The following is an 18,701-nucleotide window of genomic DNA, read 5'->3' on the forward strand; positions in this document are numbered from 1 at the left end:
AGCTGTAAACACGGACCTGACTTACATGATGCTGAGCATAACTGACCCACGAGGGAAGCATCTAACATCTCCTTAAAATAGACAGACATCTGGAAATTAATGTAAATTTGGAACACAGATGCTCATCCCATCATATGTTTGGGTGTTTGTATTTTAGTATATTTTACATGTGTGCACATTTTTACATCACAGGCCTACTGCCAACCGGTAGGCATGCCGAGGAGTGCCAAAAATTATTTACACGTGTAACTAGTTGTGTTTTACCTGGTGGATCGTTTTATGACATGCCCAGAATTAAAAAGGTGAGGCATTATTACACGTCGTTACATTTATTGAACAATCATCCCATTAGACCTCTAGTGTGAACAATGACTTAATAAAAAAATGTCAATAAAACATTGTCACGCAGCGTATCAGATTTTTATGGAAGTTTTTCGCCCTTAGATCAAACACACACATATGAGACAGCTTGTGCAAGTATCATAACCCGGCCATTTACCTTCAAATGTAGATACATTAACTTAGAGGGGATCAGTAATTAAAACAACAATTATATAACATTCATTTTTATTTATTTCATGCATCTTAAATATTAACATATACTACCGCGTACATCGTAGCTAATGGTCATTTTTGTCAAATAAGGGAATATCTAAATCGGGGGACGTCACAAAACCACGAGAAATCAGTTACCTGAGATGCGAAAAAAATGAGAAACATGTAAAGAACACAGGCAACAGGTGAAATTCAGTAATACTGGTCCATCTTTATACCCAAATTTTACATACTAGAGCACAAAATAAAAAATAAACCCATGTTATGATAAGAAGCTATCTGCTCGGATTCTTCTTTTGCAGTCTTTTTTTTTTTTTTTTTTTTCCCCCCTCTCCCCCCTCCTCATTTTTCTTCATCTTCTCTGGCCGTTTGTGAGGAGTTGATCAGTTTATTTTCTTTTTTCCACTTCATCCTGCGGTTCTGGAACCAGATCTTTATCTGGCGCTCGGTCAGGCACAGCATGTGCGCGATTTCTATTCTGCGCCGCCTCGTTAAATACCTGCTAAAGTGAAACTCCTTCTCCAGCTCCAGGGTCTGGTAACGAGTGTACGTCTGACGACCCCTGCGACCAGGGTTTGCAAAGTTTCCTGCGGGAAAACAAACAAACAAACAAAGAAAACAAACAAACAAAGGAACATGAAGACCGAAAGTACGCTTCTTTTACCAACCACAGCAGGGCAACATGGTCAAGCGGTGGGTGTCGGGGCACCTGAAGGAGGACGCGGCGCAGTAGCTCGGAGCGCGGACGAAGCGGAACACACTCCTAGAAAAGAAAGAGCGCTCCTCCAGCCATAGAATTATTTATCGCGCTCGTTGTCACCGCGTTTTCCCTTCTGCGCTGCTTGCGGGGCGAATTATGCTGCATGCATTTTTCATCTGAAATCGCATTAGGACAATTAGCTGGAGTTTGCAGCGAGCTCGCGCCACTAACGCGCCACGGACACCTACATGACGCCTGTGCTGAGCATCGCATCGGGGCGCTGCACGTGAGCGGCGCACAACACCTCGAAAAGCGCTTCCATCAACGAGCGAGTAGCTGTGCGCAGCTAAATTCGCACGCAGCCGCGCGGCGAGGAGGAGGCGAGGGATCTGAGCGCGCACCGGCACTTTACACCGGCTCGCGAGCCTTTCCCGCTATGAAGTGACGCGCGGCAAACACGCGCGGAGGGTCTGAGATCCGAGAAAAGATCCGTCGGAGACACACGGTGGAAAAACTGACGCGGGGGGGACGGGACGGGACGGGACGGGATGGGGGGGGACGGGGGTCGTCGGACGGGACGGGACGGGACGGGGACTCACCGTTGCAGGAGTTCATCCTTTGCATCCAGGGGTAGATGGGAGCTGCGGGCTTCTCGTCGACACCCTCGGGGAAGAGATTCTTATTTTGCGCGGCGCAGAAGCTCTTGTGAGGGTCCTGGTACAGGAGGAGAGGGGTCTCCTCCGCAGCAGCGTGGCCGCACGCAGGATCCTTCTCCCTGTAGAAGCTGGGCGCTGCATAGTCACAGGAGCTGGCCGGAGCTGTCCGGTGGTACACGCCGTTTGTTTGTTGGTAATAAGATGCAGGGTAAGCTTTGTCTTGAACGCCCGTGGCTCCATAGGCGACGCCGGGATAGTGCCTTAAGGGATCCGTGTATCCGGTGGAGTATAACGGTATCTGTCCCAGGACAGACTCCTGTCCGCTCGGCAGAGTCACGGGGAACGTGGAGTTTACAAAATAGGAAGTCATCGGGAGGGCAGCGCTTTTCACTTTGGTTTATGATTTGTTGTGTTTTATAGTCCAGATGGTTTAGCTATTAGTAGTTTATTGAAGGTTGGGTTTTGGCTTGGGGGAGGGGGGCGGATGGGGTGGGGGGTGGGGGGTGGGGGTTAGGTGCCAGTGCGGGACAGACGACAACATTACCACCTGATCAAGAGCTGGCCAATCAGAGTCGAGTGTGGTAGTAAGACGGCACCCACGAGGGGGACCCGCGATTGCATAATAAGACCGGGCTCTCGGAGAAAAGCGCGCGTCCGAACAGCCGACGCAAAATTATTATCCTTCTCTTCAAAGCGTTCGGCCGAACGCAACTGTATCTGCTGCTCTCTGTCGTTATTGCGATGGAGCCGAGGCTCAAAATCAGCTGTGCATTCGCTGTAGCATTTTTCACAAACACGGGCTCTTTTCTGCACACGTTCACTCCCCTTTTACCTTTTTCTCACGTATATGAATGTCGCCCGATGCTTCCAGTGTATAAAGCACATTGTCGCGCTCGAGAGGTTTCATTCATCTACCAGTGTCCGCAGTTCCACTTTAAGACGGTACAGTGACCACATTACAGTGACCAGGATACAGTGAGTGACCACGATACAGAATATTTCGCACAGGGTGAACATAGCATTTCTACTGTCTTTCCTCTTTTCACTCCAGAAAAAAAAAAAAAAAAAACTGATTCAGCTGCAAACACATTTTACCCTACTAAGAGAATAGCAAATGTTGCCTTCATACCTGTATAACCAATATTTCGCTTAAGCGTGCAAAATATTGGTTTATGCAAAATATTGGTTTATTGAAGCGTATCAACTGTAAAAGTCAAAGAACTTGTCACTGGAAGGCTAGGAGAATAAAGAAATTAAGAAAGGCCGGAATTTAGCAAAGGTCCTAACATGTGCCACGTGATTACTTTTTGGGCACTAGCCTACATATGTATAGCCTGTATCTGACCTCTTTCTAGTATGTTTTTCTTAAAATAATTTAAGAAACTACTGGTAGACGCATGGAAAGTGTTGCACTCCTTGGGGATAGCGGATTTTAAACATATTACATATATGATCCTGTTTATTTGTCTATTATTGTACATTGCGAGTCCAAGTTACTGCAGTATATCTGATGTACCGGCTCATTTTTTTCATATTTTCTTTAGCATGCGCCTTTGTCCAATTCACTTTCAGGGACATATAAAAGAGCATACATACACACTTAAACATAAGCGGTCATAAAGTCCCAAACAGGTGCGGCAAGTATAGTCAATGCGAACGGACTGTTTTCTTATTCCTGTTCACACCGAAATACAATGGTAAATAACCACCAATTGGTATAATACCTAAAATAAATTGTTAATCCTTCTATTCATAATGCCACCATGTTTTTCCTGCTTGCAGCTTTTACTTCGGGGACCCGCTGGAAGAGGAAATGCATAAACATGCCAGAAAATAAACAGTACAAGAGATTGCTTAAAGAGGGGGGGAAAGAAAATAGAAAAAGTGAAAGGGCCAGGAAAGGCGGTGAAAACCTCGGAGCACAGAACAGAACCCAGAGAAGACCCACCTATGAGAAGATGACAAAGTTTTGAGCTTTTCAGGGAGAAAAGCGGATAACGGAGAACAAGCAGGCCCCCTTCCCAGGTGTCACATAACATGTCATGAGTGTCAAGCATTGCGCTGCATATTTAAGTATGTCAGTGATTTCGCTAAATGCGGGAAATTCATTAAATTCAATTTTGACATTTTTAAGCCGGTGGTGTTTTTTTTTGGGTATTTTGTGCACCAACTCGTAATGCACACAGGGGTTTAAAATATTTAAAATTACTGAACACATACTTAGCCTCAAATTTTCGAATATGAACTGATGTACTATGTAGTATTTTGTGTTAAACTATGCACATATATAGATATAGATAAAGTATGTTAAATGGCTGACGTGTTTTTCAATAGCCATCGTTTTCTCAGTGCCTGTCATTAAAATTTTGACTTGTCATAATGTGCCCAGATTGTATTATGTTTACTATTATTGTCGTTTGTCAGTGCATAACAAATTTATTCTTTACGCAAACATAAAAGTGGGCTGTAGTGACCTAGGCTATGCAACATTTATGGTGTAATTTCAGAGAAGTCAGGATACAAAAGCAATTCTGATCATTTAACTTAGAAGCAAAAAAAAAAAAAAAAAACGATAGAAGAAAGGAATATACATAAATTAAAATAAATGAACGCGCATTTACTTCCATAATGTAGCACTTTCCTAATTTCAGTGTAAATATCTTGCATATGAAGCTCGTATAAATAGGGCACTTTCACCCCTTTCCATGGGGGGGAAAAAAAAAAAAAAAAAAAACACTAAATGTATTGAATTCAAACTTGCATTTCCCATTCGTTTCATGAAAACGTCCTCGCTTTAACCTTTAATCATAACCTGTTAAAGTTCTATAAAGTTACCACAGTTAGCTACTCAACTGAGCTGTACAGTAATGCCCCCTCCCCAAAAAAAAAAAAAAAAAAAAAAGAAAAGTTTGTGACTTGCAATGAGTCGTTTTGGCGACACTGCGGAGCTGCACCAAATAGTCGCAGTTGGAGCTTCAGAGACGAGCTTTTATTCTGGGAGCGCTGGAGAGCCTCGTGCCACAGCAATCACGGCCTTTCCCGGGAATCCCGCGCGCGTGGAGTTTACCGCCCTCGACCACCTCACCGTACTTTTCACACCACGCAGCCTGATCGCCAGAACCTTGCCAGTGACGTGGGGAAATGCAGTTCCGTGAAAACACGGGATTCCAGTGTGTGTTGAGAGCATCGCTTGAGGCCCACCACCACAGAAGAGGACTAACGGATTATAATCCTGTACTTTCACTGGGAATAAACACTCGTCATCGAGGCAAGGGGTTTTTAACAAAACCGTCTCAGTCAGGGTGGCTGTACTAAAAAGAGACAAATACATGATGAAACAAACGGAGTTTCTCCAGTTATATATATTACAGTGAGTGTTACAATAAGGAGTGTGTGTCATTTCAGACGAACGTGTGCGCGACGAAGACGAACCCCACCCACCGGTGAGGGCTTGTACAAAAGGAACCCGGTGCCCTCTAATAAAACACACACACACACACTCTTCTCGAGAGTGTCGCGTTCGCGTGGGTGACCACCCGACGGGCTCGCGGCGCTGTGACGAAGAAGCTCGGAGCAAAAGAGCCACAAAGGAAAGTTGGGAGACAAACCCAAGTGGGCGGAAGGAGCGGAGTATTATTACAGGTTCGGGTTGGCAGGACAGGAGGCTGAATCGCGCCCCACGGTGTTGTTTATGACACAAGTAAAAGCTTCTCACACGGACAGACATCAAAGGCTCAACATGACAGCGCGGAATTTACAACCTCTTTTCCGGCATCAGTTTCCATTTCAGCACCAAGGGCCGCGCCCTCCTTTTTTTTTTCCTCCCCTCCTTTCAAACACCCGAGCATTCCCCACGACAAAACAATCCAGCTCAAAAGACGTTTTTAAGCATCACGTGAAACAGCCGGGAAACTATAAAACAATTAAGAGGAAGGATTAAGGCGAGAATTAGCGCTACTGCACATCACCGCTAGATGGCACTACAAAACAAGAAAAGGCCAAACACCGGAGTATGAATATGAACATTCATATTCATTCAACAAGCAATCAGCCGACTTAAAGATACTTTCATGTCAGCTTAGCCGGGAACCGCAAATTTATTACACATTCATACCCATGCAATGATTTAACGCACAATGAAATTTACTGGAATAACAAGCAACTACTTCCAATATATTTAGCCCCGAAAAAAAGCATATATGCAAAGATGAGTATAAAGAGTTTGAAAAGCAAGAGTATCAGCGGTTAAGAAAGTACTTGCGGGGAAAAGAGTAAAAACAGCCGCTGCATTCGGTGCATGAAAATCAGATTGAAGAAATCGTATTTTCTAGAACTGGTAAAGACTGGCCAAGGACAAATGGGCAGCAAAGCTCCGCCGTGTGTAGCTAGCACCGGTTGACAGAAAATAATGAGGGAAAACGTCAAAAGCGCTGCATCCTCCACTTGAAGGTGATCCCGCGCTTCTTAAAAGCAACCAGACCTTTAGTGGAAATGAGACATCGCGCCAGATGCTCACGATTACACAATCACAATTACACGATTATTGTAAAGATGTGGGCGGATTTGCCCGAGTGAAGGAATGTACCTTCTGCGTGGAGCAGCCAGAGACAGACCGTCCACGGCAATCTAATCAGAACATCTAAATTCACAAGAAACCCGCAGCGTGGGCGACAGCAGCTCGGACCGAGAGTGACGTCCACTGTAGAGCCGCAGATAAAACAAGTCGCTAAAATTAGAAGCAGCTGAGTTGTCCACGCAGCCCGTGTTACAAAGTTCCGCGAGAAATGGAAAAGCTAAAAGGAAAAAAAAAAAAGGCTATCGTGCACGTTATTGATCTCTGACCATTATTACTCACACGTGGCACGTTACATAGTTTCACATTTTGCAAATAATTTCACACGCTCACTCACTCCGTGCTGGAAGGATCTGGAACGCGTTTCAAGCTGAAACGGGGAATCGCACCGAAAGCCAGAAAGTCCTACCTTTGGCGGGTAAATGTGCACCGAGTCCCAGAAAGGCTGAGAAAATCTCTGCGCTCCTGCTCGGGGTTCGAACGGAGCAGAGTAAACCAGTGCTGGCACGAGGGTGAGGGCGAGGGTGAGCGCGCGCGCGCGCCCCAGTGCGCGCGCCCGTGGCAGCACCTTCGTCCCCTTCATCTCTCCATCCCTGGGCTTTGACCAAGAAGCCAGCGTGATCTCCACCGTCTTCCCCATCTCCCAGCCAGCATCGAGTGCGGCACGAATCCCCCAAGGAGCACAAAGGGAGGCTCTCCGTGCTCATCTAGGAGCCCAACAGCAGCGATCAAAGTTCATTTCTCAACCATCCGAAGGGACGAAAGGTGCGAAGGCACGAGGAGGACCACGGTGCTGCTACAGAAGGTGCTCCCTTCAAAAAGAATGCTGCAATGTAACCACTTGGGAAATCATAAAAAGTTCATGTACACGGTTACCCATCCACATGACCATCGTCGGCCAATCCAAGAACCGAGCCCCTCATAAAGTTCTATCACAAAGTTGTAAATTTTCATAAACAACAAGGAATTTATAGCATTTCTTCTCGAGCGCTTCAGCTGCAGTCACCTCGCCGTCGCCATCTTTTTAAGCAGGCTTCTGGAAAGAGCCGCACTGACTCGGGAAATTCTCTTTATTCCTTACTATCTGCTATTTTCCACTAAGTTCGACCGATCGGCACGTTCGTTTCACACACCTTCATTTTTTTTTTTTTTTTTGCATTTATGAAGACGTGCAGTCGGTGCCCTGTCCGGGAATGTGTGTACAAAGACTGAGTTTCCGCACACATTCGGTCATAAACATAAAACATTTGTACATATTTCTCACCATCACGTGTGTTTGTAGGGCAAGAACATTATGAGTCTAACAAAAACTGCACGTCTCCCTCTAAAACAACACATGGCTAACAAAACTAAATCAACAAAAACTGGATCCGTGTCATTCTGGTCGCGTTAATCTTCAATGTTGCGCATTATTTGAACAAGTTCTTCGTGCAGATGTTCTCCGTTTATGTAGCTGGCATGTGTTTATAGCAAGCTTTTCGCAAACAGTAAGGGAATTTTTCTATAAGTATATTATCTATACAGTATATATGCAAAGGCTACAGCCATAATTTTTCCGCCTCAAATGTTCAGATTTTGCCGAGTTTACTTTTCATAACCCAAAATAAACTGTGTTCGAGGAGAAGAGAGGGAAATTCTTCTAAAAAATGCGTGCATTCATTTCTGATTCACATTAAACTGAAATAAAAAAAAGTAAGAGTAATGAAACAATTAGAAAAATAAAGGAATACAATGTTTCCGTTTTTATATAACAAATACCTTTTAATACGGCATATTGCTTTTTTATTAAAGGTTATTAAGAGGTTCTGGGCGGAGGAGGCATAAATATTGTACGCGCAACTGCAGCTCCTTGGGGTAAAACCGAAAAACTAATGTTCTGCATTGCGACACACGGGTATGAGCACAATTAAAAGCGCACACTGTCCACCGACGCACTGATCACCGACACACTCTCCACCGACACACTGCTCACTGTCCACCGACACACTGCTCACTATCCATATCCACCGACACACTGCTCACTGACACACCGACACACTATCTACCAACAAACTGTCCACCGACACACCGTCCACAGACACACCGCCACAAACTGTCCACAAGCACACTGTCTACCGACACACTATCTACCAACAAACTGTCCACCGACATAGTGTCCACCGACACACTGCCCACCGATACAGTGTCCACCGCCCGCTTCACTTTTCCGTTCTTGGGCTGAAAAGGTTTAGAGGAAGAAAGCAAAATGAAAGCGAAATTGATCCCTTTCCCCACGGGCCTTTGCTGTGTCCAAACGACTCACTGCTCGGTTTATTGGCTTTATTTTGCTTTACTGCACTTTACGTTCGACTGCTGTGCATTTCTTCTCATTCCCTTTTTTTTTTTCCCCTCCTTTATTGACGCAGTAAAGGAATCAGGATCCTCAGTACATCGATGTGTTTTTCAGCGGTACCGTGTTTGCTGTGTCCGTGGTGTAAGATCCTTTAACACAAAATGAGCCTATAGGGAAAACGTGGTAATGTAAACACAGTAACGAAAAATATACAGTAATGCAAACTGAGTGAACTGCTTTTCCGATTATAACCCTATAAAGAGTAATAAGCTCATGCCGGTAAATTAATTTTTCCACCTAATTTCGACTGTAACATATAAGCATAGCAGGATTTATGAATATTTCACAATACTTGGCCTTATACTTTATATTACACATTGAAAGACATGTATCATTTATATTTTACTACCAAAGATGCGCATTAGGAGTGAATGTGTATTATTAAGGAAGGTTTAATATTACCTAACAATCTCGGACTGCTTACCACCATTTATTAATCTTTATGTAGTAACTGTATTTGCTGCTAGTATTCTGAATTAAACCCTGTAAATGAAGCCTCTACTTTTTCTAGATTTTTTAAAACAAAAACATGCGATAAAATTGTTCAGTCTACTGAAACAGAATTTCTTGAAAAACATCCCAAGTTAAACTCCGTTGGAGTGAAATGCCGCAATATGTATAATAACAGAGGACGAGAATAAGCGACTGATGGATCTTTTAACACACAGCGCTCACACACGATGCTCCGACCAAGACAGGCTTTGCACAAGCTCAGTTTCTGCTTCTAGTGAAATTTTAAATTAAAAGACTAAAAAAATTAAAGAATCCTATAATACCTAATAATAATGCTAAAATTTTAGGGAACGGTCAAAAAAAAAAAAAACCAACTGCACGGTAGGAGCGCCGGGTGGTGTTTAGAAATAACATATTAAAAAGGGTAAAATGTACCATATTTTTAAAATAATGTTATAAATAGTTATATGTATTTAAATACTTCAAACTCCGCATTTATTACTTATTTCAGAGTGTTTTGCAGACACCTGCGAGGGTCTAGGCCTGCATGCAGCAATAACAGAACCCAAGATGCTCGGTCTTCGATCATCAGCTGAGACCAGTTATTTTAATTAACTGTATCTTTAAACCAAATTAATAAACAATACAAAAAGTGTGTTTTCAGAAATGCATAACAAAAAGTAAGGCAAATTTTTCGCAGTGTCATAATAGTTGTGGCTCCACTTCTGAAAATATTTATCTGACAAGTGCAATAAATATATTTCGCAACGTTGCGAAATATATTTATTGCACTTGTCAGATAAATATTTTCAGAAGTGCGACATTATTTTTCTTTTCAGCTGCATTACTTGACACATAACAGAACTATAAACCCAAGACACGGTAAAGTGGCATTAACTAGGTGGATTCGATCAATTTAACATCAAGGTTGTTCCACTAAAATTAAATAAAATAAAATTCAAAAGGTCCCAGAACATAATTTTTGCCAAACAGGTATAATTTAGTTTCTATTTCTATACATATAGATTTAACAAATCGTTTGAAAAACTGTCACAAATTGAAATAAAAATTAAATTTATAAATACATTTTTAATTTACTGATACCCTGATACATTTTCAAAGTTATATATATTTTCAGCGCTACTACTAAAGTATGAATTCTACATATTCTATGTATATAAAGACATGTGTCACATCATATATATTATATATAGAATTACATATAATGACGTGATACTATTTATCTAAATCATATATAGTATATATAAAATCTAATAATAGAATATATATATAGAAAATCTAATACATGTGACCACACACACACATATATATATATATAGATACTATATAGTTTTAATGTACATGTGCTGCTTAAGTGTAAAGGCTACCTAAACATGAACATTTACATGGTAACACATGCAATCCTCCCACAGCACTGAGGTAAACAACGGGCGGCTTATTCCATCCGCTCCTCTTCGTATTTTTTAATCATCAACTGGTTTTAAAAATAGCACTGAAATAAAATAGGGAAAAACATGTAGAGCAGTAGATAGTCTGATGGAAATGGGGGGAAAAAGTAACTATTTCCAGTTGTCCACTCACTGACACACAAAACCTTCCTGAACAATAAATGCAGAGTCATAGGACAACTAATGATTATTTAGGCTACACTTTCCTTTGCTTCTCGCGCTCAGAGTGAGACGTGCTGCTGTTTTCTCAGTCGGACTCGTATTGAAAAGGTCGCTCTGAAAACAGTGTAACACCACGTCCAAGATGCGCAAAGGTTTCTGTGAACAGGTCAGGGTCCGAGGTGCCCAGCGGTGCAGCACGTGCTCGACAGTCATTGTTCAGCGCTTGATTTGCACCTGAAACTCCAGGTGGGGTGAGGTGAGGTGAGGTGAGGTGAGGTGGATGACTTACCTCCCAGACAATTATCTCAATAAACCAATTAAGAGCTCTAATAAAGCAAGTGCAATCAAGCTCTGCGGCCACAATATTACAATAATTTTCCTACAAAATGTATCATTCCGATTCTCTGCAATACTGTTCTCATCAAACAGTGAATACCCTTACTGAGTGCGGAGCATTAAGACGACCTAGTGTTTTTTTGGGGGGATATTTCTCTCATCTGATTTCATACTTCAGTGGTCCTAAAGTATCTCATTTCACCATCATTAAAATTGATTTTTTTTTTTTTTTTTACCCCGGAGTGTACTAATGATACTAATGACAATGTCTGGCCCGAATAAATTCAACAGATGAATACAGTATTTTAAGGATCTTAGATTCGCTGAATTAATACAGCATTTTAAAGTCATTCTCAACTCGACACGCGGAGAACACACACCATACACAGCCACAGTTCCTTCGTAAAGGGAGATTCTTACAGACAAAATGACATGTATATTTATATTAATACAAATATAAATATAAAATGTTACATCTGCTGATCCGGTTTGATTTCACTTTGAGCGGAGCACGTCATCCACTCGAGACAAATCAGAGCAAGGGAAATTACAGGCCTTTGCTGTATTTGCCCAGGACACATTGAACATAAACACCCCCTCAGCCAGGGTGTGGAAATGGATCCATCCCAAAATTGCGGTCCTTCAGCCCACCTGGAGCGCAGTAAGAGCACAATGAAGCAACACTGTCCTGCACTCACCTGTGCTCCTCATCCTCAGGAATATTTGAAACCCTCCTGGTGCCCACCATGATGTGACCATGCTCTCCAGGCCTGCTGTCCTACGAGATGTGACCACATGGACCGCGGCTCGAGAGGAATGAGCACGTGCTGGGACCACTGTCAGATGGACACATGTTCTACATAAGAGGGGAAGGAAGGGTGGGAGTCGCACGCGCGCTCTTGACACCGTGCTCTCGTGCCGGAAACTGGACCTAAAAAAGCTCCAGAAGTTTGTTCTGGGGAAAGCGAGGTGTCGGTTTGATATTAGGAAAACACAGTAGTCACGTCGTACAAGGACCCGAGTGATTTGTGGCATTTGAATGTGGGTTTTTATGAGGTTCCGTGATATATTGCAGAATCGCAGTCCTGATTTACACAGAAACGGGCGCGTTTCCGATTGGCACCACGTGACCGCGCGTGGCCTCACGTGACTCGCTGTTACCCAATGGAGGCGCGCTTCCTGTCTGTCCGTCTCCGCTTCGGAAAGTTTGTGATGTGGACGGCAGTTAAATGTTTAAATCTTTGTTTCAAGTAAAAATAACGACATCTGCGCACGGCGTGGAGGAGGAATTATGCAGAAATCGATATTTTCCTGTGTGTGTGTGTTATAACCGGATATTTAAGTCTTGTGGAAAACAGAGGCTGAAGTAGTGGACACAGATTGTGTCCGTTGCTGCGCTCCAAAGACGGACACGTGTGGACACTGTTGGCTCCAGTACCACACTCGGAGAAAATTATTACACTGCTTCAAGTAGCTATATATAGTCACTAAATAAATGAGGCCTTCGTAAAGATGCACCCTTCAGATTCCTATTAGTATTTTTCTATAAAGACGGGCTTACAGCACTTTTTTTAACCAAGCTAATATTTGTCCGACGAAACACCTCGAATTCCCAAAAATCCAATAATATTCCATACAGTAAAGATCACTTTTATTAAAAATAGGCAAAAATGCTAACCAAAGAAAGAGTTGCTTTTTTTTTCTTCTTGTATCCCACTCCTTTTGCAGTATCCTTGGTAACGGAACATACACTAACTATAATACAGAAAGGATGGTCTTATATACATGGCTCATTCCTAATTATACAAAGCCAACCTCGCGAAGTCATTAACTTGGAGGAAGGTGTCAGCTAAATAAAGGTGAATAATATTATTAATGTGCCGAGTGTTTGTTCGCACGGGCCGGCTAGGTGTCACGACAGCAGGCAGTGTATGTGCTCCACACCTCGGAGGAAAGGAAATAAAGGGCAGAACATTAGTGATTGCCCGCCGTAGACTTTATTGTGCGCTCTGCTTCCGCCGCTTTCAGCTTTAGACAACAGGACAAATTGAAGAACAATAAACCGCCGCCTCCCCCACGCTCGCCTCGCGCTCACAATGCAATTTCCCCCCACAATAAAAGACCACATGCCCCTTTTCCCGTTTATTTATTAATTAATTTATTTATTTCCACTGTGCACATGCTGAACCAGGAAAGCAAGACAACCTCAATTGTAACAAAGAAGTAAGCAAGCCTAAAACGACAAATTAAAAAAAAAAAAAAAAAACTACAGCATAAATAGGCAGTTCCATGTTGTTGGTATTACTCGCTGTCGCCATCAGTACAGCTCACAACAGTGACAACAGTGACAACAGACGGGGGGTGGGGGTGGGATAGGCTGGGGGGGGGGTGTAAGTGCATTATTGGACTTGGTGGACTTTACAGCTGCCAGTGTAATCGTAAAAGAAATCATCGTAACAACGAAATGTTTCACATTTAGTGTTTTATATCACTACGATATCTTCCAAGGAAACAACTTAGTTTCCGCTTGAAACGACAACCTACAGGTCTCTTGTCTTAGTCTAATCACTGTCCGTCATTCGCGTCAAGCACAATGGTGGCAATGAAAATGCTTCCCAGACGAAACTCCCCAAAGAAGGTTACTTTGTTCACCCGGACATGTAAGGCTACTGATCGCTTCCTCGGCTTTCCTACATTTGCTTGCTTTTGTCGCAGTCTTCTCCGAGCGGCTGCGTCAGTCCGCCCTGCTCCCTCTCCCTCCTCTCCTTCTCGATCGCCTCCTGCTCCGACTTGGTACTGGGGAATTTATCTTTGTTGTTCTCCTTTTTCCATTTCATCCGCCTGTTCTGAAACCAGATTTTCACCTGCCTCTCGGTCAGTCCCAGGGCGTGCGATACCTCAATCCTCCGCTTGCGAGTCAGGTAGGGGTTAAAGAGGAATTCCTTCTCCAGCTCCAGGGTCTGGTAGCGGCTGTAGGTCTGCCTGCCTCGCCTCCGTCCGGCCGCTACTGATGAACACAGTAAATGACACGGATTACCGTAAAGTACGGTGCGGCTGCACGGTGAGGTGAGGGACAAAACATTTCCACTGGCAGCAAAGGAAGCACAGTTAATTCAGACAATTTAAGACTATTTCTGTATTAATATGGTTTTCCCTAAGGACTGCTTGTGACTACATACAGAAATAAGAAAAAAAAAAAAAAAATATATATACACATTTTCTTATTTCTGTATATATATATATATATATACAGAATATATATGCGGAAACAATGCCTTCAACAATGTATTCCCAAGCAAAAGATTTACTGCAGGGTGAAACTATACAAAGAGGAACCACAGACGAGCTGTGCACTGCGATCCACTCTCGCGTTTGAAATGTCCGTGTTCTCACATTCATAAATCCATCCATCCATCCATCCATCCATCCGTCTCGCACCCTTCACATATATATGCGAAGCACGAAGTGATGACATGGGACTTGGCTACTTTTCCGAGTGCCAAAGTCGCGTAATATTCACCAAAAGCCGACTGTAATGCGCGAAGAGCGCAGCGACAGACGGATGAAACGGGCTCTTCTGGCGGGGTCACTGAACTATAAAGTAATTCGCAAGTTTAGGCCTCATATAACAATAAACGTGCCATTGTTGCGAGCCGAAACACCTTCCTTTGATGACACGATCCTACTGCCGCCCCGCAAGCCGCACTGCTCTCCCTCCGTGTCCGACCGGCGCTCACCTTGCGGTCTCATCCACGGGAAGAGCTGCGACGGAGAAGGTGTCTGGTCCGCGGGGTCCGTCTCCTCGCCGATGCCGCCCCCCGCCAGCTTGCAGTCGCTGTACTGGACCAGATCGGGCTCTTGGCTTCCAAAGAGGCTCTGCCGCTGCAGGGCTTCGTAGCCGTAGAAGTTGGCGGGCTCCCCGTGACACGCTCCGGCACACGGACTCTGCTGGTAAGACGCACCGTGGTGGTAGAAGTCCTGTATCTGAGGCGCGTGCTGAAAAGTTCCTCCGGTGCCGGGTCCATAAACTACAGTGGGTCTGCTTCCCAGGTCCTGGGCGAACCCGCACTCGTAGTAATTGGGACGTAAAGAGTCGCCACTTTTGTACTTGGAGAAGAGAGAATTGACAAAATATGAACTCATCCTTTTCCTGTCCTTCCTCGTGTATTACGGTAATCGCGGTATCGACACTGATTGCCGCTATATCGTTCTTTTATTGGACCCTGTAATGGCTCATGCCTCAGTCATGCCGATTCCATAAAACCTCTTCCACAGGGATGTTTCTGCATTACAGATCCAGTGTGGGGTGCCAGTTAACAACTAGGTTTCTGCGATCTAATTCGCCGCAAATTAGTTGTTGCATATTTTGCAGTGTATTTTCACGATAATTGGCATTTATGGTCGGGCGTTAATCCTGCTGGATTTGGCATTTCCATACGGACACAGCAGCGCGCGCTTGTGATGTGGAGGGACTAAGAGAATGAAAAAGGGAGAAAAAGAGAAAGGGTGAGACGGGAGGGGGGGGGCGGGAGGGAGTACGAAAGAACGAAGGAAGGAGGGGGACAGAGGAGGGAGAATACGCGCGCATATACATACAGTATATTACAATATATATATACACACACACACACACACACATAAATATATACACACGTATGTATCTACGTCGCTTAAATAATTAATCTCTTTAAAAGGGATATTGGGCTACAAGTAACGATGTTCTGTTCAATAACATTCTCCCTTCATCTCTTTAATATCGGGATTGTACCAGGAAACTGTAAACCTACAGTTGCCATCAGTTTAACAGATACCAATAAATATTTATGTACACATCATCAAAGCGTCTAATGGAAGAAAAAAAGGGAAGAAAGAAAAGATAAAGCAAAGCACGAGGCGCTTTTTTGACACTCCAGAGATCGCGGTTTGTAATCATGTTACCGATACGTTCAGCTGTGGTCCTCGCTGCTGGAACTTGTGCTTTTTATAAGTGGGACTGCGAAAGAAAAGCTTAAGACGAGACAGCTGAACACGAGGAAATGTCCAAGTGTCATTTAGCGCGTCTCCGACACAAAACAGTCCTTCTCTTGATTTTTTTAAGCTGAATATTCGTTAAGTTTCTTTACCTTAAACTCTGAAAAAAAGATTCAGATAATGGACTGTACATTGACGTTAGGTTAAGAACCGTTATACTTAAAAATATATATATTATGAGTGGTTTGCTGCATGGTTATGATAGTTGATACGTTGTGTAAAATTAATAAGCTAAATCGCCCACATAAATAGCAGTAAAACGCCGTTTAAAATGGCAAACACGGTGTAACAGGGGAAAAACTGTGAATCACATACCAGTAGTGTGTTGTGTGTACACAGCATGAAGTCAGCGCGTAAGTGTGTGTACATACAGCACACTGACATTTCTGGAAACTATTTTGGCTCTATGGATTCATACGTCTTCTGCATTTTCATACAGATATTGCGGGTGTATATGAACAAATATCCGACAGCGGTTGAAGTTTATTTAGGTTTATTTTGTAAACAGAGAAACAATCGGAGCTACGCAGAAGCGCACTAAACAAAGCAGCGAGTAAATAAATAAAATGTGGACGCAACAAAAATCTGATTTCAACACGGTCAGTGTGCACGGCACATTCGGGGGTTTAGAGCTCATTTTGCAGCGTTTCATTGTGCAAAGTAACACGTTTTCCTCGCAAATGTAATACGTCCAGGGTTTTTTAACCTTTCAAAAAATCCTGCTCATTTCAATAATTGATGAATGTCAATGAAAAAGCAAACTTAAAAACGCGTGTCTGGCACTACTACTCGCTTCATTTCAAAGAGTTGTTTAAACGTTCAGTAAGAGCATAATTCACTTTATCATGCAAAAAAAAATTTAAACGTGATCTCTCACTGTAGCCTGCTGTGGAAATTAACGAGATAAGCAATCCGTAAGGCAGTTCGGGCCTTGAGAAACTTCCAGCAGCAGATAGAGCAGAAGTGGGGAATACTGGAGTGGAGCAACACTGCCATCAAGCGGTAAATCTTGGGAATGACAAGTGTGAAATCCACCTCACTTTGTTACGTAACTTTCAAATTAAAAATGTTCGTGTGCATATAACAGTAAAAAGAAATATTTTATGACACAGTTCCATTGTGAGGCAATATCGAAGTATCATAACACTGGAATGAAATTAAAATGAATGTAAAAAACCCAAACTGGAAAATCCGACCAGAAGAAAATCCATTTTCGAGATACGTCTCCGTCTTACTTACGTTAAAAATTATTACATATATATTTCGATGAGGATCGAAGAGCTTAGTGAAGAAAATGATTCATCCATATGACGGTTGTGCGAATTTTACTGAAATCAGAGCGGCCTGAAATGGCTTTCGACATAAATATTATTCAGGTCTTAGGTGTAGTATTTTTTCAGACTGATTTTATTAGTTTTTGTATCTTTCTCCCGTCATTACTGCAATTGTCTGTACCATTGGATGTTATTTCAATTTTCGGATAATGTGCGGAGTTGCAGAAATAAACGAAAAACCTCAAATTAAAAAAAAAAAACAGCGACGATTAAACAAGTCGTCAGGCAGTTTTATTGTTCACACTTGTAAGTCAGGACTTGTAAAACGAGGGCGTTTTACTACCTTAAACTGGTCATACCTAGGTGTGGCCTAACTGATCACTCATTATTTTTAACTGTAATTCCTCACCCCATTTCGTTGCGTTTCAAAGCAACCACAATCTATAAATATTTTTACCTGTAATTTATAGATTTTTTTTTTCATTATACATTCTTGTTGTTACTATGACGATAGTAAAAGAAAAAAACCGGGCAGCCAATGAAGGTTTTATGCGGTAGGCTGGGAAATTGCACAAAAGAAAGCTTCTTAAACAGTGGGCCCAGCTAAGCATCTTAGGGTTCAAATCCCACCGTGCCACCCCCCCCCCCCAACCCCCCTGTCCCGCATCCAACAGTGAGGCTGAAGCGCAGAGGTTGAACCCGGTCCCGGACAGCCGGTAGCGCCACAGCACCCCAAAATGGTTATTAAGAGTCTCTTTAAACTTTTCTCTTCTTTGTGTTTGCTTTACAGCCGTTTAGTTTTTAACCTTCAGAAACGTATACCCTATAAAGTTTTATTGCAGTCATATTCTTTTACTGCAGCGAACCGCACTGAATGCTCTCTTTCTCAGTTTTATGAGAGCCCACTTCCCCATGCCCTCCTCCCAATCTGGCCCTTATATCCTGCGCGCTGTTTGTTTCTTTTCAAAACAAGCGACGTTGAGCATGAAAAGGGGATGGACAGGAGAACTGGGTCCCGAAATGATCCAATTGTTCCTCCTGGTGTGCAGGGAAAACAAGAAAGCGTTTTAGTCGAGAGCACTGGAGGTTTTCCCCCCTTG

General features: G+C 43.1%; 2 protein-coding genes across 2 annotated transcripts; both read right to left on the reverse strand.

Annotated features, from left to right (window-relative positions):
* Window positions 1-897: 897 nt before the first annotated feature.
* LOC108937303 (homeobox protein Hox-B6a-like) lies at window positions 898-2,340 on the reverse strand. The gene is made up of 2 exons (XM_029253983.1): window positions 1,855-2,340; window positions 898-1,142 (listed from the first exon to the last, which is right to left on the reverse strand). Exons 1-2 carry the CDS (start codon window positions 2,279-2,281, stop codon window positions 898-900), a joined length of 672 nt encoding a protein of 223 aa, XP_029109816.1. The 5' UTR covers window positions 2,282-2,340.
* An 11,345-nt stretch (window positions 2,341-13,685) lies between these two features.
* On the reverse strand, window positions 13,686-15,446 carry LOC108937011 (homeobox protein Hox-B8a). The gene is made up of 2 exons (XM_018756746.2): window positions 15,034-15,446; window positions 13,686-14,303 (listed from the first exon to the last, which is right to left on the reverse strand). Exons 1-2 carry the CDS (start codon window positions 15,437-15,439, stop codon window positions 13,987-13,989), a joined length of 723 nt encoding a protein of 240 aa, XP_018612262.2. The 5' UTR covers window positions 15,440-15,446; the 3' UTR covers window positions 13,686-13,986.
* Window positions 15,447-18,701: the final 3,255 nt, after the last annotated feature.

This window comes from Scleropages formosus, chromosome 8 (assembly GCF_900964775.1).
Source record: "Scleropages formosus chromosome 8, fSclFor1.1, whole genome shotgun sequence".
Lineage (NCBI taxonomy): Eukaryota > Metazoa > Chordata > Actinopteri > Osteoglossiformes > Osteoglossidae > Scleropages > Scleropages formosus.